Genomic DNA, 25,969 nt, shown 5'->3' with positions numbered 1-25,969 from the left:
ACGTCTTATTTCCGATACAATCATTTGACAAAGTCAAGTATTAAAAAAAATGCAAATATTGTATTTTCCTGTGTAAGTTCAAAGCATAACTGGAGCAAATACCTCGTGTTACAGTTAGGATAAGGCAGTAATCCGACGATTGTCCAAACTGCATGACGCTTGGTATACGGGTTACTGTTTTGATAAATAACGGGTAGTCCTTTGTAGGTTCAATGCAAAACTGTAGTCATTGTTTTTGTTTCAGTTAATGTCAAGAAGCTATCCGCTGTTTATCCAAAGCTACATCACTCCTTTAGTACTGGATATACGCTTTATTTATCTATATTGCGGCCCCATGTCTACTGTACTTTGAAGACCCACTTAAATATAAGAACCGGTCATAGTTTCTCAAAAGTCGCAGCCAATACAGATTTCTCCTCAAAGAGGGCATAATTTCGAAATATATTTAAGCTCCACAAAATATTGGGGCCGCGGCCCCTGTGGCGACTCCTCCTACGCGCCTGTGGGATTGTCATAACTATGACGAAAATGTGCGAATCTGAAGCATATTTTTTTATTTTGTTAATTTAATATGTGTATAGAATAACTGGAATAAAAATAAAAATACGACATTATCGCTTTTATTTAACTTATTTTTTATTGGCAGCAGTCTCTTGTACTTCACTGGTCCCCCGTTGAATATAACCGTTGACTCCGTTGACTATAATATAGAGTATGCGATTGATAAGGGGAGGTAACCATCTTTTGTACCTGAGCCGTTCTGATTAGGCTAATGTCTTTGAATATTTTGGACGTCTTTGGTGTGTTTATATGGACCACTGATACACAAATCTAGTCTAGTCTAAATAAAAAAAGGTGAATAAATCTGTTAAATAGTTGTTGAAATACATCAATTAATAAAGGCACATACAATTGTTATCACCACTCGTTGCATAACAGAATATTATCTGAAAGAAAATGTGTAGCCATTATTTATTTTTCTCTTTGCAATATGATTTCGCGAGCAATTTCTTGAAATAACGCAAGTACTTGTTTTTCTTGAATGCTCTGAGCTTATACTTACGTACAGATCAAAGAAATTTCATGGAAAAAAAAGCTAAGTCTTAAGTTTTCAACCTGAAACATTTTAAGTTGAAACAAACGCAATAACTGTTACCATCGAGTCTCGACATCAATTTGCGTCATTTTGTTGATAAATGCTCAAAACGAAGAAGTTAGTAGATTAATACATAAGCATATTTTCGAATATGGAATGCTTAGTGTTTTCCGTTGCTAAAATGTACACGTTTTTGTGATGCGTTGACGCGTTTGAAACAGTGCAACTCCCAGGGACCCGGAGGGTCAATAGCTGGATTATTGGGTTATTGGAGGTTTCGGTGAAACACCAGTTCGGCGAACTGATTATAAATAGTAGGTGTTAAACCGGTTCGGCAAAATCATTTATGGTTGATTACGCCTTTACATAACTACTTAATAGGTGTGAATAGATCGGTGTACAGCATTGCTATCACATTCAAATTGTTGGCGAAGTGTTAGCAAACACTATTGTGTTGCCCAATAGCAATCAATTACTATTGTAGTTGATTGCTCAAATCAGCGCACGAGGAGCAATTAAACAGTATGCATAAGTATTTAATCTTGTGAATAAAACAAAGGAAAAACAGTGTTTAGTGTAATATTTTATTGAAATACCTTTTAAAGATTGTTCATCATGTTCATTAACACAAATTTACTTGCAAGTGATTATACATAAAAATAGTCATAATTACCTTATTTACTTATACATTTCACCATTATATATGCCATGACATGACTACACATGAAACACTTGGAATACACAATATTTATATGCATTTACACATACACATGTACTAAGGCAATCATGTACTAAGGCAATCAATTCGCAAATGATACAACACAGACAATTCAATATACATGAGAGCATAGCTTTTAACAATCTTCGTCGTGGATGGCATCAGTTGTTCTGATTTTAGATTTTTTATATGCCCCTGGATCTGCGGGATGTGTATGTCCATTTAGACTGGCTGTAAACATGTCGCCAAACTGTTTTACACTAGCGAAGCATGTTACTTGTTTATTTCTCACACTACATGTCAAGTAGTGTTCTTCCACTTTGTGTCTTCCTTGTGTTGTATGTGTAGCCGTCAGTGCTCACGAGTAGTCGACCACCACGCTTACTGCCACTTTCCACTATTTCGTACGTTGTTGGTACCGCGTTGGGAATGACATGATCAAGTGGTCGATCGGGTAGTGATTCATCAAGCAACACATGTGGTCGCTCAATATTTCGGTTTGATATATCGAACGACCGGTCATCTATGGTATTCGACGCTTCTTCCATCCTATCCTCTTCTGGTTCTACTACGTCTAAGTCACCATCAGATCGGACAGTGTATGTTTGGGACAGTTCCCGGATTGGAGAATAAGGGATACCTGTATCAGGGGGTATTTCGTCATACACTGTTGTTGACGACAATTGACGAACTTCACTGTCCAAATTACAATCCAAACAAGGCCACTCCATGGTCAGTTGTCCACTTGACATCAAGCGGTACTGCTCAGATGTAATACCGGTGTCGCATTTACGATGCTGCCACCGACCACAACCGTCACAACTTACCGCGTGCATACGCCGAGTCACGTTTTTCAAGCATTTTATACAAGGGTATTCATTCGCCATGATAGCTAGAATAAAACATAAGTGACCATGTCGACCATTAATAGTAGTCAGCAAAATATGATAATTATCACTAGATACCAAACTGTGAGCTGTTTTCAGGTGTTGAAATTTGACAGCTTCACTTGAGCCAAGCGATCTTTATAATAAGTGTGAAACAATATCGCTAATTAAAATATACAATTTGAATGTGAAAGCAATGCCGTACATCGATCTATTCACACCTATCAAGTAGTTATGTAAAGGCGTGATCAACTATAAATCATTTCGCCGAACCGGTTTAACACCTACTATTTATAATCAATTCGCCGAACTGGGGTTTCGCCGAAACCTCCATAATTCGATTATTGCAACTTCAGCCGGTACTAGTAGTTACATGTAGTAAAAAAGCATGGTAAGCATGGCTAGTTTTTGATGAAAATAGCATACTAAGATTTATAAACCATTATTAACTAATGGTTCCAATATGTTTGCCATAATACTCTATGTCAATTTTTATTTCACAAGCATTTTGAATCAACACACTTCGATTTACCATCTTCTTATCTCTTGAATACTTTGAGGTTTTATGAGAACATACATTTAGTGACCCCTAGGATTGTATAACTGGAAGTTGGAATATGGCAACTATTTCAAACCATTGTATTTAAAGGGACTTGTTCTTAAATGTTTGCATTTTGAAAGTGTGTCCTTAAATGCCCTTATTGAAATACCAGCATGTTAGAGCTCGATTGGTCATTGTCAGCTTGGGAACTACTAACATGTACCCCGGGTATACTTCAGTATACTTACATGTACCCGGGGTACGGTAAATATACTAAAACGTACCTGGGAATTTTAACGTGTAATCGGTTGTTGTATGCTTTTTTTTAAATTTATTATATTCACATTTATGTCAAATGTCTGTTAAATGGTCTCAATGCAAAAAGCATGTTGATGCAGTTTTCTATTAAAAAAGAAGTTCAATTTAAACAATATTGTTTTAGGGTATTCCGTAGCGCGTTTTACGACATCGGATTTTGGACGGTAATACAACTCGGGTACAGTCTAATATCAACCGCGTACGTTTAAGTATATTTACCATACCCGGGGTTCATGTAAGTATACTTAAGAGTACCCGGGGTACATGTAAGTAGTACCCGAGCCGGCAATGACTAATCGAGCCATATTAGACCTTTAGGAAAATAAAAAGAATGGAATTTAAGAAAGATAGACAAGTTTCCCCATTGCTTTTGAACCACTGACCTTAGGATTGAAAGATAATGAGAACAATTCTGATGAATTTAAGATTTTGCATTTTGCCTTTAGAAGTTTAATTATTCTCCACTGGGCCTCTTTGGCTACTATTTGTTTACTACAGGGAATACATAATTTTCATACTGTACTGAATAGATTCATGATTATTCCATCATTTCAAAAGGATGGTTTGTTCATTCATCATTTGATTTAATTACATGTATGCGTTGAGTGAAGGTCAAAGCTTTATGCAGAAGTTTAAGCTTGAATTTTTCACATTTTGTACATAATTGCAGTTTTGGGCATGTTTCAAAAATACACATATTGATACGTTTCTTATACAGTAGAAAATCATTTGATTCAAATTTAAACCTAAGTTTTTACCATATAAATGGTCTTTGAGCCACAAGAGTTTACAGCAAATTTTGCTCTTTAAAAAAGCACCATTAAATTTTGCATAACCAGTAAATCTTTGCTATCTTTTTGTTTACAGGCCAAGCATCTGACCCCTTACATGTGAGTATGGATTTGTTTGAAGACCTTCCAGAACCTGGTAAAGCAGGTAGCAAACTGTTTGGAGACCTTCCAGGACCCGGTAAAGCAGGTAGCAAACTGTTTGGAGACCTTCCAGGACCCGGTAAAGCAGGAAGAAAACTGTTTGGAGACCTTCCAGGACCCGGTAGAGCAGGTAGCAAACTGTTTGGAGACCTTCCAGGACCTAGTAAAGCAGGTAGCAAACTGTTTGGAGACCTTCCAGGACCTTGTAAAGCAGTTAGCTATAGAGCTGCAACGATTCACCAACAGCTCGATTCGATTTCAATTTCAGACACTCCCATACCGATTTTTTCGATTCGATTCATCTTCAAACCTAGTTTTATCATATATTCACTCTTATGCCTCAAAATTAACATTTCTGTTCAAATGTGATTTTCATAAAAAAGAATAGCAAATTAGGACTCAATTTTAATATAAAAACTTCTGACTAGAAGATTGTGTTGATTACACAATAATATAAAAAATAAATAAATAATCATAAGAACGTATCTGGAATCAGTTGAATGGTAGTACTATCGCTATTACACCTTTACCCAAAACCGCTATAAGCATGTCTGCCACTGTACCATGACAGCATCACCTGTTAACTGTAGGACAAATCACATTCTCTAATAAACTTAACAAAACTCCAACAGAAATAGAACTACTTTTCTGGATGGTGACTTGAGTAGTTGCACTTGTGCGACCTCTTTGTCTTGCTTAATCAATGTTATGTTTGCGTTTGACATATTGCATTAAATTGGATTAGTGGTTGAGCCGGACTTAGCGTACGCCACATCCGTGAAGCACAGTTTACACTTTGCTTTATTGGTAGGGCTACCATCCCGAAACCCAAAATACTGCCACACTTTTGGTTTTAGCTTCTTAGGCGCATCTGATAATTTCAATTTGTCGGCAACAACTTGTTCAGCCATTTTGACGCTTTTTCCGAAAGTAGACCACAACGGGCTTATTGATTGGATGACTAAAGTAATAAGCAACCAATCGCGCGCGTCGTAATTACAGGTAAAGATAAAACCTACACCTTCCTGTATCAATAGTCAGAATACAGCACGCTTTACTTATCTATTCGAATATAATTTGGTAGGTTTGGTATCGTAATCGAATCCAAGCATTTCGAATCGATTTTCAATGAATCTTATCGAATCGTTGCAGCTCTAGTTAGCTAACTGGGGAAAAACCCTGCTCTGGGAAAATGGGGCTTAGTGCATGTGAGTCGTGTTTTGAGAAAACTGGGCATAATGCACATGTGTTAAGTGTCATCCCAGATTAGCCTGTGCAGCCCGCACAGGCTAATCAGGGACGACACTTTCCGCCTAAATTGGATTTTTTGCTAAGAAGAGACTTCATTTAAACGAAAAATGTCATAAAACAGACTGCACAGGCTAATCAGGGACGACACTTTACAAAAATTCATTAAGCCCAGTTTTCTCAGAACGCTGCTTATATGCTTTGAGAGCCTGCTTATTCAGTGCTTTGATCACAGTCCGCACAGGCTAATCAGGGACAACACTTTCCGCTTTTATGACATTTTTCGTTAAAATGAAGTCTCTTAGCAAAAATCCAATTTAGGCGGAACGTGTCATCCCTGATTAGCCTGTGCGGACTGCAGAGGCTAATCTGGGACGACACTTTACGCACATGCATTATGCCCAGTTTTTTCAGAACAAGGCCCATGTGCTTATTGTGTCGTCCCAGTTTAGCCAGTACAGTTTGCATTGGCTAATCAGGGACGAATGTTTCTGCTGTTGTGGTATTTTTTCGTTTCAAGTTAGTCTCTTCTTAGTATAAAGTCAGTTAAGGTGGAAAGTGACGTCACTGATTAGTCTGTGTAGATTTACACACATGTATCAAGCCCTGTTTTCCCAGAGTAAGGCACAAATACCTAACTGCTTACATGTCCTTGGTATTGCTAGGGCATGAAAATTCCTTAGTGAGTGATTTTTGTCTAACCCTTTCCCACTTAGAAGCAAAGTGAAAATGGCTATGTACAAACAGCATAAAACCTGAACAGACTGCGAGTTACTTGCAGGCTGTCTGGTTTTATGCTGTTTGCACATAGCCATTTTTGCTGCTTATCAGTAGCTTAGGGTTGGAAATGTAGCCTTTAAAACTTGAAGGTCTTTAATAAAATTTAACTTTCTGAGGAACTACAATGCGTGAAAATATTTTTCTAAGTGGTAAAGGGTTTATAAATTGCTGAATCTTCTTGGTTGTCTGACAGGACAAGTGATTTTTAGCTCGGCTGTTTTTGGAGAAAACCCGAGGTATTGTCATAGCAAGCTGGTCGTGTCCGTCGTCATGTCCGCCGTCCGCGTCGTGCTAAAACCTTAACATTTTGTCAAGTTTTTGAACGTTGGCTCTAAAATTAAAGTGCTTCCACCTACAACTTTGAAACTTCATATGTAGCTTCACCTTGATGAGTTCTACTCGCCACACCCATATTTGGGTCACTAGGTCAAAGGTCAAGGTCAATGTGACCTCTAAAAAAATTAAATATATAAAAAAAATATTCTGACAAGCTTTCGCTTCTTCAAAAATGCACCCGCAGCCGAGCGTGGCACCCGTTATGCGGTGCTCTTGTTTGCCAGACTATTCACCAAATAGTTTGACACTGAGCTGTACGATGCTCTTGTTTTAAAATTACATATAAAAGCTCCTGCGTGCAAATCCTTGTTCATTTTGAATGCAATTTTTTGGTTTCTTACAAAATAAACATTCTTGATCGGAGCAAAAGCCCACTAGTATTTATTTACCCATTACATTATAATATTTAAACAACAAACTTTTCTGGCACTCATCACTGTTAATAATAGTAATATTGTTTTTCCACCTAGGTTCAAAGGACTCAAATTCCAATCAATCGTTGTCCCTATATGATGACACGCCTATCAACAACACACAGGCATCACAGAATACTGCAATTGAAGAACCCAAGCGCAAGAATGTCAGTGATGCATTGACACCTGAAAAAAAGCTCAAAAGTTCAGGTATTTGCTTATGTTTATCCTTTTCTTTTAAATTGAACACATTGAATTATTGTTAGCTGCCCTTCAAAAAAGAAGGGGTATATTGTTTTGCTGGATGTCGGTAGGTCTGTCTGTCAGAAGACCAGTTCATTTCCGATCAATAACTCATCAATGAATTGATCAAATGGCTTGATACTTCCCATGAGCATTGGCCTTGGACAGTAGATGACCCCGATTGAAATTGGTCTCACTAGGTCAAAGGTCAAGGTCACTGTCACAATAAGTGTTAAAATCATTTCCAAACCATAATTTGTCAACGAATTGAATGATTGGCTTGATACATTACATGTGTATTGTCCTTGGGCAGTAGATGACCCTATTGAAATAGGGGTCACTAGGTCAAAGGACAAGGTCACTGTCACAATAAGTGTTAAAATCATTTCGAATCTATTACTTGTCAACAAATTGAATGATTGGCTTGATACTTCTCATGTGCATTTTCCTTGGGCAGTAGATGACCCCTATTGAAATTGGAGTCACTAGTTCAAAGCCCTGTTTGGGGGGGGGGGGGGGGTATATGTCTTTGACAACGGAGCTCTTGTTTAGACTTGAATTTATATGGTTAGATTATAATGGTTGTCCCTCTAATACGTACATGGTTTATTAGATCTTTTCCTTTGATCTGATCCTTTTAAGTCAATGCTTGCGTCTGTCTTAGACTATACTTTTTTACCCCTGAAAGTCGGTTTTCATAAAATGTTATAATTACCCCTGCAAACAAATTCAGTTTGCAGAAAGTGTTATAAGTTTGTGAAGCGAACTACTCCCACACTTCTCAAGCAAATGGAATCGAAACTTGAAATATGTAATACAACAAAGAAGTTAAGATGTGTAACACTCAATTTACATGGGCAGTGTTCAACAATCATGTGCCCTAAACATAGCAGTCAAAGTGATGCGTCCTGGTTGTGACAAAGTTCTAGTTTGGATTTCCATTTAAGTATGGTGTCAGTGGTTTTTTATGCCCCTGGTAGGGTGACATATAGCAGTTGAACTGTCCGTCAGTATGTCAGTTTGTGTGTATGTCAGTCTGTCCGTCCGTCCGGAAAAAACTTTAACGTTGGCCATAACTTTTGCATTATTGAAGATAGAAACTTGATATTTGGCATGCATGTGTATCTCATGAAGCTGCACATTTTGAGTGGTAGAAGTTCAAGGTCAAGGCCATCCTTCAAGGTCAAAGGTCAAAAAAAAAAAATTCAAAGCGTAATTCTCATGAAACTGAACATTTTGAGTGGTGGAAGTTCAAGGTCAAGGTCATCCTTCAAGGTAAAAAAAAAATAATTAAAAATCAAAGCGGCGTTCTCATGAAGCTGCACAGTTTGAGTGGTGGAAGTTCAAGGTCATCCTTCAAGGTCAAAGGTCAAAACAAAAAAATAGCACAATAGGGGGCATTGTATTTCTGACGAACACATCTCTTGTTTGCCCAAAATTACAGCCTCTTACAGGCTGTTTCCCAATTGCAAAAGTAAAAAAATGTTTCTGAATGGTAAAAAGTAACATTTTTTCCAAAAAAATTAGACCACAATTTCCCCAAAAATATGCTAAAAACTTATCCAATAAACTCAATGATTAACTTATTGAGTTTATATTACAGCAATTAAATTCCCGAGCACTTTATAATAAAAATTTTAGAGAGCAGTTAAACATGTTGTTTAAAACGATTGCTATACGGTTACATATAATCACATTAATAATGCTTAATTTTTCCCAATTACATGGTCTATCACGCTTTTGTTTTCTCAAAATTTGAAAAAGGCACAGGCTGTCAAATATAAAGTGAAAATATATCACAGGCTGTCCACTTTGAGTAACTTGGATAAGCATTCCACATGAAAACAACAGTACATTACCTTTCATGGATTGAGCTTAGCTAACCAACAATAAGGTTCATATTTCAGTGATGAAATGATGCATGGTTTGGGTTAATCCAGTTGATGTGCTACAAATGCTCATGCAAACAACCCACATATGAAGAAATGAATCTCAGTATACTAGTATTTACTTTAGACTGTGAACATTTTAAGCATTATCATTTATCTTGTGATCAGTGATTAATTTTAAATCTTACATCAGTAACTCATTGAACACTAATAGTTTTTCTGGGATGATATATTTAACGTACTAGAGCTTGTTAAGTTAACACGTAATCTAGAAAGAAGTATATGTTTTGCAAACAAAGTTTTTCAAAATTTCTCCAAAATTTCTTCAAGATTTTCAAGTGTATTGAGCTTGTTTCTATTTCAGTTCAGTTTGAATTGGACAGTTACCTGACAGAGAGGCAGGGTGAGAGAGAAGATATGCAGGATGCACACATTATCTTGAAAGACTACACTTCACTGTTCACCAGTCTACACCCTACCATGTAAGTGTGTTTTTACTGTTCATCATCCTACACCCTACCATGTAAGTGTGTTTTTACTGTTCATCATCCTTCACCCTACCATGTAAGTGTGTTTGTACTGTTCATCATCCTACACCCTACCATGTAAGTGTGTTTTTACTGTTCATCATCCTACACCCTACCATGTAAGTGTGTTTTTACTGTTCATCATCCTACACCCTACCATGTAAGTGTGTTTTTACTGTTCATCACCCTACACCCTATGATATAAGTGTGTTTTTACTACATCCTACATCATCCTGTTCATCATCCTTCACCCTACCATGTAAGTGTGTTTGTACTGTTCATCATCCTACACCCTACCATGTAAGTGTGTTTTTACTGTTCATCATCCTACACCCTACCATGTAAGTGTGTTTTTACTGTTCATCATCCTACACCCTACCATGTAAGTGTGTTTTTACTGTTCATCACCCTACACCCTATGATATAAGTGTGTTTTTACTACATCCTACACCCTACCATGTAAGTGTGTTTTTACTGTTCACATCCTACACCCTACCATGTAAGTGTGTTTTTACTGTTCATCATTCTACACCCTACCATGTAAATGTGTTTTTTTCTGTTTTAATGTTCACAAGCCTACACCCTAATATGGCAGTATATTTTCGCTGTTCACCATTCTACAACCTACAATGTATGTTTATTATATGGTTCAACAGCCTACACTCATATCAGTTTAATTTCTCTGTTCACCAGCATACGTTCTACCATGTCAGTATAATCTCACTGTTCACCAGCCTTCCCCCTACCATGTCTGTATATTTTGCACCGCTGACTACACCCTACCATGTGAGCATATTTTCAATGTTCATCAGCGTATATCGTACTGTCACTCCAGATTAGTTTTTAACTCGGCTGTTTTCGGAGAAAACCTGAGGTACTGTCGTAGCCAGCTCGTCCGCCGTCTGCGTTGTGCTAAAACCTTAACATTGGCTCTAAAATCCAAGTGCTTCCACCTTCAACTTTAAAACTTCATATGTAGCTGCACCTTGATGAGTTCAACATGCCACACCCTTTTTTGGGTCACTAGGTCAAAGGTCAAGGTCACTGTGACCTCTAATATAAAAAAAACAATTCTTCTGACAAGCTTTCATTTATTCAAAACTGCACCCACAGCAGAGTGTTGGCACCTGTTATGCGGTGCTCTTATTTAATCCAGGGGTATTAACTCATGAAATTTTGAATTCATGTGTATAATTTGACAAAGGACTTTTTTCAGATATGTATCGCCAAATTAAATGACTTAAAAATTTTATGGTAAGTCATGTGTATTTCTTTTCTAGTATATTTGTGCAGATAAGCATCTTATTTGGATCTCTGCGTATAATGTTGGTATACTTACACTGATCACCATCTGACTCCCTATAATGTCAGTATATTTAACCCTTTCCCACTTAGCAGCAAAGTAAAATTGGCTATGTGCACAAGCATAAAACCAGAATAGCCTGCGAGTAACCCGCAGTCTGTTCAGGTTTTATGCTCTTTGCTGCTCATAAGTATCGAAGGTTTTGAGATGAAGCCTTAAAAACTTGAATCTAGTAAAAAAAGTCTTTAATAACATTTAACTTTCTAAGGAACCACAAATGCTTGAAAATACATATCTAAGTGCTAAAGGGTTAAATGTTTTATTGGGCATTATAATGCTTATAGGTATGCAAACAAAATTGAGGATGTATATCGTAGTCTTTCTGTTAGTCATTTTGTCAATCTGTCGGTCAGTCGGCTTAAAATATTATATGAGACGCGCTCTGAGAAAACCGGGCATAATGCATGTGCGTAAAGTGTCGTCCCAGATTAGCCTGTGCAGTCCGCGCAAGCTAATCAGGGACGACACTTTCCGCTTTAATGGTATTTTTCGTTTAAAGGAAGTCCCTTTTTACCGAAAATTTAGTAAAAGCGGATGCACATGCATTATGCCCGGTTTTCTCAAAACGCGACTCATTTGTTTCAGAGCAAACTCTATCAGTATATCACAAGCATTTAAATTGAAACTTCAAATATGTCATCACCATTAAGTGTAGATATGCAATAGGATGTTTGAAACTTCAAATATGTCATCACCATTAAGTGTAGATATGCAATAGGATGTTTGAAACTTCAAATATGTCATCACCATTAAGTGTAGATATGCAATAGGATGTTTGAAACTTCAAATATGTCATCACCATTAAGTGTAGATATGCAATAGGATGTTTGCAACTTCAAATATGTCATCACCATTAAGTGTAGATATGCAATAGGATGTTTGCCTCCAAGGATCAATATATTCCTGAATTATTTGAAGCAAGCGTTACAAAGGTATAAGTTATATTTATAGTGGGGGACATATTGTTTTTGCCCTGTCAATTGGTTTGTTTGTTTGTTTGTTTGCCCCAACTTTAACATTTTGCAATAACTTTTGCAATATTGAAGATAGCAACTTCATATTTGGCGTGCATGTGTATCTCATGGAGCTGCACATTTTGAGTTGTGAAAGGTCAAGGTCGTCCTTCAAGGTCAAAGGTCAAAAAAACAAATCCAAGGGAAGTAATAAGCTTTTAAGGAAGATAATTATCTGAACCTGCCAAATGATTAAAAAAAATCAAAGCGGCGCAGTAGGGGACATAGTGTTTCTGACAAACACATTCATAGCTTTAGTTTATTTACCATTAATTAAACTGTTGTAACTTCAAGGAATGTTATTGATGAATTTAAAAACAAATCATTAATTTTTAAGTTTTATGGATAACCTCTGCAAATATATATGGGCTTTTGCCAATTTTGTGTAAATCACTTCCCTTGCTGTTAGGATCTCCCTGTTGTTTAATGACCGGTTCCTTTTATTTCAGCTACCGCCTCTCCCTCTACGGCATTTTTGATGGCCACGGTGGAGTGCGTGCATCGAGGTTTGCATCTGAGAATTTGCATAAAAATCTCCGAGATAAATTTCCTAAGGGTAATCCTTGAGAGACATTCCACGTGCTTGTCATATAACATTATTTGGTGCTTGTCATATAACATTATTTGGTGCTTGTCATATATCATTATTTGGTGCTTGTCAAATATTATGATTTGCTAAGATAATTGATACATTCAACTTTGAATATTGTCTTGCATTTTGGTATTTAACCCATTTCCACTTTTTACATATTTTGACGCCTTTGTAGTCTAATGGAAAGCTTAATTTAATTAAAGACCTTTCTAACTAGATTAAAGTTTTAAAGGCTTCATTTTTAATCCTAAGATACTGATGAGCAGCAAACAGCATAAAACTTGAACAGACTGCGAGTTACTCGCAGGCTGTTCTGGTTTTATGCTGTTTGCACATAGTCATTTTCACTTTGCTTCTGAGTGGGAAAGGGTAAAATAACTTAAAAGTAAAAATATTCAATCCAGCAAATGATGAAATTCCAGAAACTATTTCAGGGGAGAAATTTTGTTGTCATCCATTGATTTTATAACAGAACACCAACCATAAACATAAAATTATCAAAACTGGGATCACTGACTTGGAAACATGGATGTTAAGCATTGAGGGCCTAAATTCTTAATGTACTTGAGATTGAATTGTTGTGTTGTTTTGAAATGTTTAATGTAGAAACAGACTTGTTAATCCATGTATATGAGTTCCGATATAAGTGTCTTCATGCTAGATAATTAAGTAAGAGGTTAGTGGATGTGGTGTCCAGGAGGTCATGGGTTTGATGCCCACTGTGGGAGCGTTTAGATCTCCTTAAAAGACATCTAGTACTGGTACTACTCAGGACACAGACTCAAGACCGTTTCAATAAGCCATTGACTTTTGATGCAATTAAGCTAAAATAAATTGTTAAAAAAATGTAATCTCTAAGCAATCAAGCTAAAATAAATAGGTAAAAAAAGTAACCCCTAACTAAAATCCCTTTTCCTGTCACCACAGGTGATGTGACTGCTGTTGAGAAGGACATCAAGAAAGCGTTTGTGGAGGCTTTTAAGAAAACAGACGATGATTTCCTAAAGGAAGCAGGGCGGGCGTAAGTTAACCCTGTGCATGCTGGGAAATTTGTCGTCTGCTAAAATGTTGTCTGCTGAATTTCTAAAGTTAGCATTGTCTTCGATTTTTTTCAAAGAATACTATCAGAATAGCAAACAGTTTGGATCCTGATGAGACGCCACGTTTTGTGGCGTCTCATCTGGATCCAAACTGTTTGCAAAGGCCTTTAAAATTCGGTTCCAGCACTGAAAGAGTTACTGAACCTGAAATCCTCCATATTTTAACATGATCTATAATCACTGATGCCACAAAAGGCTTTTGTTACTAATCTTGAAACCCTTCATTTTCTAACATGATCTGTAATAATTGGTGCCACAAAAGGCGTAAGTTACTGATCCTGAAACCCGTCATATTTTAACAAAGTCTGTAATCTCTGATGCAATATATTTAACCTGTTAACATCCTAAATTCCTCACCATTAGTGCCATCTTGAAATTTTCCTGAATGTTTGTGTCATAACTGTGAATCTGAGATGTAAATTTTTCATGAAATTCTGACCTTTATTTATACAATTAATCTGGTAAATTATGTTACATTGTTGACATATAATTTTCTTACAAAGGCATCATTCCCTAATAATTATTGTTTATAATCTTTTATTCATTATATGCACAAATGGAAAAACGATGATGATTGAATTATTAAGTCTTGACCTCTAAATAAACTAATGTATATGCATCTGATTTGTGTACAATACAATAATATTCAGTTTTATTCTTTTAAGGCAAAGTTTGCTATCTTTGTCTAGGTTTTCACTCATTGTACAGCAATGTACGGTCTCAGATAATGTGGGAATGTTCAGCCTTAACAATAATGTCTGCTTTATGGTTAGGAAACCCTCATGGAAAGATGGGACAACCGCCATTGTTCTGCTGATTATCAATGACACCATGTACATTGCCAACATCGGAGACAGCCAGGTGGGAGAATTTTCTTTTAAACCAGATGTTTAAATGGTACGTTTGAAATAGTTGTTATTTGATTTGGTTATGAGTGGAAGTTTGGGTAGAAGGTCTCATCTGAGGTCTGCCTCAAATAAGTGCTTTTCAGTGAATAACATAAGTTTATATTTCCCAAATTTTGATAGAAATTTGGATGTTGGAAACTAACATGGAGACATAACCTAGGATTTATTTTTGGCTATTCAAGTCAATTGTTTGTTATGAAAACAAACAAAAAACTAAAATACATTTTCTTGGATGGAGAAAAAGTAAGTGTGCATAACTTTTATGTAGAACTTATCTTGGATTTGATTTGGGTCCAGTGAGGAGGTCTTTGTAACCTATAATTAATCAGCTTATAAATAAGTCTCAAAATAAGATGTTTCCGAAAATCAGATCAATTTACAATAAAATGCACATTTTTATAAGGAACTAGTTCATATTCCCTGGTGTTTTCAAAATGTTTGCGTTCATGCATGCTATTTAGGAACAAGCTCTGCAGATGTAAGTAGGACACCAGGCATTTTGTTGTTTACAAATGAGTCGCGTTCTGAGAAAACTGGGCTTAATGCATGTGCATAAAGTGTCGTCCCAGATTAGCCTGTGCAGTCCCCACAGGCTAATCAGGGACGACACTTTCCGCCTAAATTGGATTTTTGCTAAGAGGAGACTTCATTTAAACGAAAAATGTCATAAAAGCGGAAAGTGTCGTCCCTGATTAGCCTGTGCAGGACTGGGCAGGCTGATCAGGGACGACACTTTGCACACATGCATACAGCCCTGTATATTCTGAGCAAAACTCATTGTGAACAATTTAAACTTTTCTTGGTATTTACCCATTTATGTCTAGCGTCTAGAAAAAAGGCCATGGCAAACAGCGTAGACCCAGATGAGACGCCGCATGAAGCGGCATCTCATCTGGGTCTACGCTGTTTGCTTAAAGGAATTTCTGTTAGAAATATTCTAAATAGAGAAATAAGTATACAAGACATCCCTAATTTTGGAAATAAAGTGATCCAATTTAGAAGGATGGGAGAGTCCACTAGGCAAAAATGGGTTAACAACTGAATGCAATTACAGGCAGTTCTGTGCAGATATAAGGAGGACACCAAGACTTGCGCGGCGGTCCCTCTCAGTGTGCCACACAACCCGTCCATGTATGACGAGAGGATGCGAATACAGAAACAGGGCGGATATGTCAAGTGTGTACCAGACACATTTCAGACTGGCTTTAAGATAATGGGGCTAAACCTGTTTGTGTATACTTTCGCCCCAGATTTGCCTATACAGTCTGAACTTTAAAGCGAAAAATGTTGTCCCTGTTTGGGCTGTTAGGATTGCACAGGCTAATCTGGGATGACACTTAACAAACATGCATTAAGCCCCTTTTCTCAGAGCATCAGATTTTGGAAATTTTAGTGTAAACCAGATATGAGGGTTTACACATTTGGGAGCTTCTTTTCAGATCAGTCCATGTTAACCCATTTATGCCTTGTGGACTCTCCCATCCTTCTAAATTGGATCAATTTATTTCCAAAATTAGGGATGTCTAGTATATTTATTTCTATATTTAGAATATTTCTTACAGAAATTCCTTTAAGCAAACAGCGTAGACCCTGACGAGACGCCCCATGATGCGGCGTCTCATCTAGGTCTAAGCTGTTTGCCAGGGCCTTTTTTCTAGACGCTAGGCATAAATGGGTTAATATTTTACTGTCTGACTCCATCACCAAGTCAGAGTGTTCCATGCATGTATTAACAAGTTTCTCAGAATGTAGGCACAGATCTGAAGAGAAAAAGTAGGTTACTGTATCTGTTACAGTGTGATTCCTTCTCCTTTCAGCTGATTTCCTCCCTTTCATTGCCAAACGTATTTTGCAAATGGTGCTAATCTTTGCTTGATCTTTGTACAAATCAAGAGCTTTATTGAACCCTGTATGGGGGGGTTAGTAGGGCATTTTCCTCCTCTGAGTCGGTTCTTAAATCACTGTATCGTGCCCTTTTGTCCTCCTCCATGTTACCCCTTATGAAATTGAAACTAACATTGGATAATCTTGAAATTTAAAATATGGGTAAGTATTCAATGTAAGACTGTGCTTTAAATCTGTCGTACAATATTTTTCCATTTTAGGACATCACTGTATCTTAATGATTCTTTATCTTTCTCTAAAAGCTGTATCTTAAATTTAATGTCTGCCATATATATCATGAATTTGTTCTGATACCATGATCTGGAGCTATTTTCCATGTGTTTCAAATGTGGAAGCATCTAAAAGGAAATCTGGATAAATTAACGCAAATAACATAACTCGCAGTCTGTTCAGGTTTTATGCTGTTTGCTGCTCAGTAATAAGGGTTAGAATTGATACTTTTAAAACTTGAATCTAGTAAGAAAGGTCATCAATTAAATGTAACTTTCTTAAGGACTACAAACATTTCAAATATTTTTCTAAGTGGGAAAGGGTTGAATCAGTTCACCTGTTGACAGTGGTTAAAAAAAAGCAAGCCCTCAACACCCTGAAGTATTTGCGCTTTCATACAGACCGGTTTGTAACTTTGTGATGGTCTCAAGTAATGAGCTTCATGCTTGTTTGACCAACCAATTTTTAACCAGGTTTTCCGAAGGAAAAAACTGGTTATTAGATTGGCGAATGCAGGCGGGCTGGCTGGCGGGCTGGCGGAATAAGCTTGTCCGGGCCATAACTATGTCGTTCATTGTCAGATTTTAAAATCATTTGGCACATTTGTTCACCATCATTGGACGGTGTGTCGCGCGAAATAATTACGTCGATATCTCCAAGGTCAAGGTCACACTTTGAGTTCAAAGGTCAAAAATGGCCATAAATGAGCTTGTCGGAGCCATAACTATGTCGTTCATCGTCAGATTTTAAAATCATTTGGCACATTTGTTCACCATCATTGGACGGTGTGTCGCGCGAAATAATAACGTCGATATCTCCAAGGTCAAGGTCACACTTTGAGTTCAAAGGTCAAAAATGGCCATAAATGAGCTTGTCCTGGCCATAACTATGTCATTCATTGTGAGATTTTAAAATCATTTGGCACATTTGTTCACCATCATGGGACGGTGTGTCCCACGAAAGAATCACGTCAATATCTCCAATGTCAAGGTCGCCACGACTAAAAATAGATTTAAAAAAAAAAAAAAACTTACAAAGGGGGTTAATTTTTTTTGGTCATTTCAAAAGTTCAGTTTGAGTTTTCTCCCTTTATCAGATTTTTTTTTCACAATGAAAACCTGGTTTTGTGACAATTTTGTCCCTTGTGATTACTTTTGTTTGAACAAACGAGCCTTGGTCTGGGAAAATGGGGCTAAATGCATGTGGGTAAAGTGTCTTCCCAGATAAGCCGTAGCAGTCTGCTCAGGCAAATCTTGGAGGACACTTTTGGCCTACACTGGATTTTAGCTAAGAAGAGACTTGCTTTTCAAACAAAATACCTTATAAGGGAAAAGCGCCGTCCCTTATTAGCTTGTGCAGACTGCACAGGCTCATCTGGGACAAGACTTAAGGCACATGCTTCAAGTTTTCCCGAACAGGGCTCCTAAGTTTATGTCCGCCATTTCTAGGGATGGCAGAGTGATGGGGGTGCTGGAGGTGTCCAGGTCCATTGGAGATGGCCAATACAAGACCCTGGGTGTGACCTGTGCACCCGATGTCAAGAAATGTCAGATTACTGACAATGATAGGTGGGTGGCTTGCTGACAATACCAGTGTTTAGAATGAACCTGTAGGCACCTCACTGACAATCACAGGTGGGTGACATACCTTGCTGACAATGACAGGTTGTAATTAATGACAAAAGTCTGGAAATGACAGGTCAGTAGCTCTGTTACAATGACCAATGGGTAGAAATGACAGGTGGATGGCTTAGTACAATAACGGATGGTTAGTAGTAATGACAAGTGGTAAAGCTGGCCCACTGACAATGACAGGTGGCTACAATTCACAAGTAGGTAGAAGTGACAGACTATTAAAAGTAGGCAGCACACTGAAAATAACAGATAGGTAAAAATTTAAGATGTGTAGCTTGCTGATGATGGCTTGTGGGTCGGTCTCTGACAATGAAACGTGGGTAGGTCACTGACAAACACATGTGGGTCGGTTGCTGACAATAATATGTGGGTAGGTTGCTGACAATAACATGTGGTAGGTTGCTGACAATGACACGTGGGTAGGTCGCTGACAATAACATGGGGGTAGGTTGCTGACAATAACATGTGGGTAGGTTGCTGACAATGACACATGGGTAGGTTGCTGACAATCACATGTGGGTCAGTTGCTGACAATAACATGTGGGTAGGTTGCTGACAATAACATGGGGTAGGGTGCTGACAATGACATGTGGGTAGGTTGCTGACAATGACGTGTGGGTAGATAACAGACAATGACATGTGGGTCAGTCGCTGACAATGACATGTGGGTAGGTTGCTGACCATAACATGTGGATAGGTTGCTGACAATGACATGTGGGTAGGTTGCTGACAATGACACGTGGGTAGGTTGCTGACAATGACACATGGGTAGGTTGATGACACATGGGTAGGTTGCTGACAATCACATGTGGGTAGATTGCTGACAATAACATGGGGGTAAGGTGCTGACAATGACATGTGGGTAGGTTGCTGACAATAACATGTGGGTAGGTTGATGACTATGACACGTGTGTATGTCGGTGATGAAGACATGTGGGTAGGTTTCTGACAATAACATGTGGGGTCAGTCGCTGACAATTACATGTGGGTAGGTTGCTGTCAATAACATGGGGGGTAGGGTGCTGACAATGACATGTGGGTACATTGCTGACAATGACACATGGGTAGGTAACTGAAAATGACATGTGGGTAGGTAGGTGATGATGACATGTGGGTAGGTCGGTGATGATGACATGTGGGTCAGTCACTGACAATGATATGTGAGTAGGTCTCTGACAAAAACATGTGGGTCGGTCGCTGAAAATGACACGTGGGTAGGTTACTGACAATGGTATGTGGATTGTGGGTAGGTCAATGACATGTGGGAAAGTCACTGACAATAACATGTTGATAGGTTGCTGACAATGACATGTGGGTAGGTTGCTGACAATGACATGTGGGTAGGTCGCTGACGATGACATGTGGGTAGGTCGCTGATAATGACACATTGGTAGGTCGCAGACAATGACATGTGGGTAGATTGCTGACAATGATATGTGGGTAGGTCACTGACAATAACATGTGAGTAGGTCACTGACAATGACATGTGGGTAGGTCACTGACAATGACATGTGGGTAGGTCACTGACGATGACATGTGGGTAGGTCGCTGATGATGACATGTGGGTAGGTCACTGACAATGACATGTGGGTAGGTCACTGACAATGACATGTGGGTAGGTCACTGACAATGACATTTGGGTAGGTTGCTGACGATGACATGTGGGAAGGTCGCTGACGATGACACATTGGTAGGTCGCTGACAATGACATGTGGGTAGGTCACTGACAATAACATGTGGGTAGGTTGCTGACAATGACATGTGGGTAGGTCACTGACAATGACATGTGGGTAGGTCACTGACAATGACATGTGGGTAGGTCACTGACAATGACATGTGTGTAGGTCACTGACGATGACACATTGGTAGGTCGCTGACGATGACACATTGGTAGGTCGCTGACAATGACATGTGTGTAGGTCACTGACAATAACTGGTGGGTATGTTTTGTAAATTGATAATGTACTTGACATTCCCCGACTAAAGTTTTTGTGATTTATCTATGAATGACATTGTTTAGCAGCCAAAATGCATATCCATGGGCTTTCTTTAAGGTTTGAAGAAAGTTGATGGTTTAAACACGAGGAGAGTAATGCTTAAATTTATATGCGATTTTTTAGCTTGGCTTTTTTCGGAGAAAACCAGAGGTATTGTCATAAGCCAGCTCGTCTTGTCGTCCGCGTATATGTATCGGTAGTCAAGGTTTTGAACTTTGGCTCTAAAATCAAAGTGCTTCCGCCTACAACTTTTAAACTTCATATGTAGCTGCACCTTGATGAGTTCTACACGCCACACCCATATTTGGGTCACTAGGTCAAAGGTCAAGGTTGCTGTGACCTCTAAAAAAAAAACATGGAAAAGCTTACATTTTTCAAAAATGCACCCGCAGCCGAGGTGGCACCTGTTATGCGGTGCTCTTGTTTTTTCATGGCACAATATTGAATGAAATAGCTAGCTTGGTATATAGAATCAAATGTTGTTCATTATTAAAACGTTGTCTAAGATACAAACTTGTTTACTGTTAATTGTTGCATCACCGAAAATTATGTCATATCAAAATCATATGGATGAATCTGCAAAGACTAAGAAAGATTTCCCAACAGTACATGAATGAGTTTTGGCTGTACATAACTAAATTATTTGCAATTGTAGGCATTTATGTTCTTGTACTCCTACTTCTAAACAATGTATTCTATGTTTTTGTTCATCAAAGTTGTATCTGTTTTGAACAAAAAAGATCACATATACTCTCTTAAATATCAACAAACCTTTCAACCTACCAATGTTATATTTTGTACAAGTTTAAGGTGTAAAACTTACAATATAAAACCACATTTCTTCCAAGCTCTACTGTCTTTTTACACACAGGTGAGCAATGCTGTTTATTTCTTTCCATGTGCAGGTATGTCATCATGGCCTGTGATGGTCTATGGAAGTGTTTTCAACCGGAGGACAGCATCAAGTTTGTGAACAGCATACTGGAGGTAATGCACTTGTTCATATTCACCAATACTGTAAAATCATGATTATTTGTGTGACATTAATTTCTGTTGATTTCGTGGTTTGATTTATCCTCTAATTTCACACCAGTGCATTGGAAAATTACCAAAGCAAAATCGGTTAGGGTGGCATAAAGCAGTCTGACTGTCCATCCGTTCCTTTGTCTGTCTCTCCGTCTGTCGGGCATTCCGTTTCCGGAGTTTTCTTCCTAAACGCTTGAATATTGAATTGGTTTTTAGTGTGTGAGTATCTACATGACTAACAGATCAAGTTCGAGTATTGTTCTGGTTGATTGAATTTTTTGGGAAGTAACAGTTCTTGGACTTGCACATTCTTTAGAATAATAGTTTTCGTGACTTTTTTTCCTAAAGGCTTGCAGATATTGACCTGTTTTAGGTGTGTGAATCTACTTACATGACGTACAGATCAAGTTCGAATTTTGTTCTGATCCATTTTTATTCCCCCCTTCGAAGAAGAGGGGGTTTATTGTTTTGCCCATGTCGGTCCGTCGGTGGGTTGGTCGGTCCGTCCACCAGATGGTTTCCGGATGATAACTCAAGGACCCTTAGGCCTAGGATCATGAAGCTTCATAGGTACATTGCTCATGACTGGCAGATGACCTTCTATTGATTTTGAGGTCACTAAGTCAAAGGTCAAGGTCACAGTGACTCGAAACAGTAAAACTGTTTCCGGATGATAACTCAAGAACGCTTATGCCTAGGATCATGAAACTTCATAGGTACATTGATCATGACTCGCAGATGACCCCTATTGATTTTCAGTTCACTAGGTCAAAGGTCAAGGTCACAGTGACTCGAAACAGAAAAATGGTTTCCGGATGATAACTCAAGCACGCTTACGCCTAGGATCATTAAACTTCATAGGTAGATTGATCATGACTCGCAGATGACCCCTATTGATTTTCAGGTCACTAGGTCAAAGGTCAAGGTCACAGTGACTCGAAACAGAAAAATGGTTACCGGACAATAACTCAAGAACGTTTACGCCTAGGATCATGAAACTTCATAGGTACATTGATCATGACTAGCCGATGACCCCTATTGATGTTCAGGTCACTAGGTCAAAGGTCAAGGTCACGGTGACTTGACACAATAAAATGGTTTCCGGATGATAACTCAAGCAAGCTTACGCCTACTAGGATCATCAAACTTCATAGGTACATTGATCATGACTGGCAGGTGACCCCTATTAATTCTCAGGTCACTAGGTCAAAGGTCAAGGTCACAGTGACTCGAAACAGTAAAATGGTTTCCTGATGATAACTCAAGAATAATTAGGCCTAGGATCATGAAACTTCATAGGTACATTGATCATGACTCGCTGATGACCCCTATTGATTTTCAGGTCACTAGGTCAAAGGTCAAGGTCACAGTGACTTTAAACAGTAAAATGGTTTCCGTAAGTGACTCAAGAATGCTTAGGCCTAGGATCATGAAACTTCATAGGTACATTGATAATTACTGGCAGATGACACCTATCGATTTTCAGGTCAATGGGTCAAAGGTCAAGGTCACAGTGACTCGAAATAGTAAAATTTCAAGGATTTAGCATGGTGTCTGCTCTCTAATTGAAGTAGTTTTCATCTGATCTTCACTAAATTTGGTCAGAAGTGTTGAAATAATAACTAGGTCAGGTTCAAATATGGGTCATGCCGGGTCAAAACAAGGTCAAGAGGTCACTAAGTGCATTTCAAGCATTTAGCATGGTGTCCGCTCTCTAATTGAAGTTGTTTTCATCCGATCTTCTCCAAATTCGGTCAGAAGTTGTGTCTAGATTATATCTAGATCAAGTTCAAATATGGGTTATGCAGGGTCAAGAAATTGGTCACAGTGCGTTTTCAAAAATATATAATTTTGCCACTCAAATGGTAAAGTTATCAAGTTGTCCAAAACCTTCAAACGAGTGTATCTTGTGACAGTTTGGCACTCTTGTTTAAAACAGTTGTCCAGACTTTCCGCAAAATGTTTTCAGATACTGACCTTATTTGTCGTGTGTGAGTCTACCTACTTGACAAACAAAATCAAGTTTCATTCTGGTTCATTGATTTTTGACGAATTACCTGCCTTGGACTTAAAAAATTTCTCTAACAGCTGCTGTGCGGCTTCAAAGTGCAGAAGTTCACAAATACACCTTGTTTTTTTTCCATGAAAAGTTCTTTTTTTATGCCCCCGAAGGAGGGCATATACTGATTGGACCGTCCGTCCGTCTGTCCTTCCGTAACACTTAGCGTTTAGGTTTCACGTTTAGGTTTCGAAAAATGCTCATAACTTCTATGTCCCTTCTCATAGCAACTTGATATTTGGCATGCATGTGTATCTCATGAAGCTGCACATTTTGAGTGGTGAAAGGTCAAGGTCATCCTTCAAGGTCAAAGGTAAAAAAACATGTATCAAAGCGGCCCAGTAGGGGGCATTGTGTTTCTGACAAACACATCTCTTGTTTTAAAACACAAAATGACATGTATACTGCTGACCCAGTCACTGCTGTTCAAAAAGTTAAGCTTTTGCTAAAGCATAATATTTCAAAGCTGACCATTTTTTACTTTCTACGTTCAAGGGGTAAATTATGCTTTGGATATTTATCACTGTCTGTATTCAGTGCAAAGAAACAAATATATATAGTGTAAAGTTGTTGTTTGTTGGCTTTTTGGTGGGTGGGTGGCTCAAATGAAAGTCCAACTTGAATTCCAATATTTTACTTCCAAATAAATGCCTTTTCATTTTCACAAAAAAAAAAACTTCATGAAAGTCGATTGGTTTTTTACCTTTCTAATACTTAAATAAGCCTGAAATCTAAAGTTAAGGATTATATTTAAGTCCTAATATCGTAGATTTGGTTATTTTTCTAGAGCTTAAAGATGACTAGATAAGAATAAGATATGTTTATTTCTTAAGACATTATAATCAGTCATTAAGTATGTGCTTTTGTGTGTTCATAGGGAAGTAAGGAGGCTGTAACCAGGACCAGCAGCCAATCAGAGAGGTTTGATACGGCGTGCAATAGACTGGCCAATGAAGCCGTACTGAGATTCAGCGGGGACAACGTCACTGTGCTATTGTTGGCATTGCATAAAAATAGGCCAGCCACTTAGCGATAGTGAAAATGCATTATATAGCAAAATATCTTGAATTTAAACAAAAGTGAAAACCAAGAAAGGAACTGGGTTTGATACCATATGAGCCTTGTTTTATGAAAATTGAGCAAAATGCATGTGCGTAATGTGTTGTCCCAGATTAGCCTGTGCAGTCCGCACAGGCTAATCAGGGATGACACTTTCCGCTTTACTGGTATTTTTCGTGTAAAGGAAGTCCCTTTTTACCGAAAATCTAGTAAAAGCGGAAAGTGTCGTCCCTAATTAACCTGTGCGGACTGCACAGGCAAATCTGGGATGACACTTTACGCACATGCGTTTTGCCCAGTTTTCTCAGAACGCAACTCATATTATGAGTTAAACTCTATAGATCTTTGCCAATGGAGATGCCTTCAGCTTCTTAAAATCCAAGACTTCTTAACGACTAAATGTCACCAACTTGGAGGAATAAGTCCATATCATCAGTTCAAAATTAGCAGCATTTTGCAAAAATGGGTCTTATGCCATATGAGGCCAGTGTAGCTGCAGACCAGCCTGTGAATCTGCACACTCTGGTCAGGTTCGCTATTTAGTCACACAAGGTTTGATGGTGGGATTATTGGGCGTGGTTGCTACTGACCAGCCTGCGCACTGCACATTGGTATGTAGCTGAGCTGGCAGCAAATTGCATTAGACCAATTTTGGCGTGACACTGCACAAATGTGACCACAGTAACTGAGCCCTGGCATTTCCGTGAGGTTGTGCAGGTGGACCTTTCTCACAAATTATGGCCATAGAAGAAGACTATGGCAATGTGGTGTATGGAAACTTTTGGTTTTGACGATTAATTGAGTTTTGTTAGGATCAGATGGCATAAAAATGGCAGCATAATCGATTTTGATACAAAGTTATTTTTGGAGTTGTTTTGAATGCTGTTGTTCTTTAATGAATTTAAGTAGTGTTGCTTAAACAACTTTTACTTGTATATTTGTTATCCAAATTTGATTAATTAAATAATCCTTTTCTAAGGGTTAATAATTTGACATGATTCATTTTGGCACTGGTACTTTGTCGTATAACAGTACAAATCCGCTTGCATTGTTTTCTCATTTATATTCCATGGTCTGTTTTCACACAAAAATCTGAAAATAAAGACTTAGATAAAGAGTATTCTTTAAATATTCAAGAATCGCTTCAATTGTACATTTTTGTAAGTCAAACATAT

General features: G+C 38.1%; 1 protein-coding gene across 1 annotated transcript; it reads left to right on the top strand.

Moving 5' to 3' along the window:
• The first annotated feature begins 748 nt into the window (after nt 1-748).
• LOC127832203 (integrin-linked kinase-associated serine/threonine phosphatase 2C-like) lies at nt 749-25,754 on the top strand. The gene is made up of 11 exons (XM_052357502.1): nt 749-855; nt 4,428-4,664; nt 7,327-7,479; nt 9,766-9,883; nt 12,754-12,860; nt 13,824-13,917; nt 14,770-14,857; nt 15,959-16,080; nt 18,468-18,587; nt 21,556-21,637; nt 24,613-25,754. The coding sequence occupies exons 2-11, from the start codon at nt 4,457-4,459 to the stop codon at nt 24,763-24,765; spliced, it is 1,245 nt and encodes a 414-aa protein (XP_052213462.1). The 5' UTR covers nt 749-855; nt 4,428-4,456; the 3' UTR covers nt 24,766-25,754.
• Nucleotides 25,755-25,969: the final 215 nt, after the last annotated feature.

Source organism: Dreissena polymorpha, chromosome 5, assembly GCF_020536995.1.
Source record: "Dreissena polymorpha isolate Duluth1 chromosome 5, UMN_Dpol_1.0, whole genome shotgun sequence".
Classification (NCBI taxonomy): domain Eukaryota; kingdom Metazoa; phylum Mollusca; class Bivalvia; order Myida; family Dreissenidae; genus Dreissena; species Dreissena polymorpha.
The sequence above is the reverse complement of the archived record's forward strand: the minus strand, read 5'-3'. Positions and strand labels throughout refer to the sequence as shown.

Coding starts and splice junctions, on each gene's coding strand:
- LOC127832203 (XM_052357502.1), top strand. CDS start 4,457: ATGGATTTGTTTGAAGACCTTCCAGAACCTGGTAAAGCAGGTAGCAAA. Junction 4,665..7,326: donor TCCAGGACCTAGTAAAGCAG/GTAGCAAACTGT, acceptor TTTTCCACCTAG/GTTCAAAGGACTCAAATTCC. Junction 7,480..9,765: donor AAAAAAGCTCAAAAGTTCAG/GTATTTGCTTAT, acceptor TTTCTATTTCAG/TTCAGTTTGAATTGGACAGT.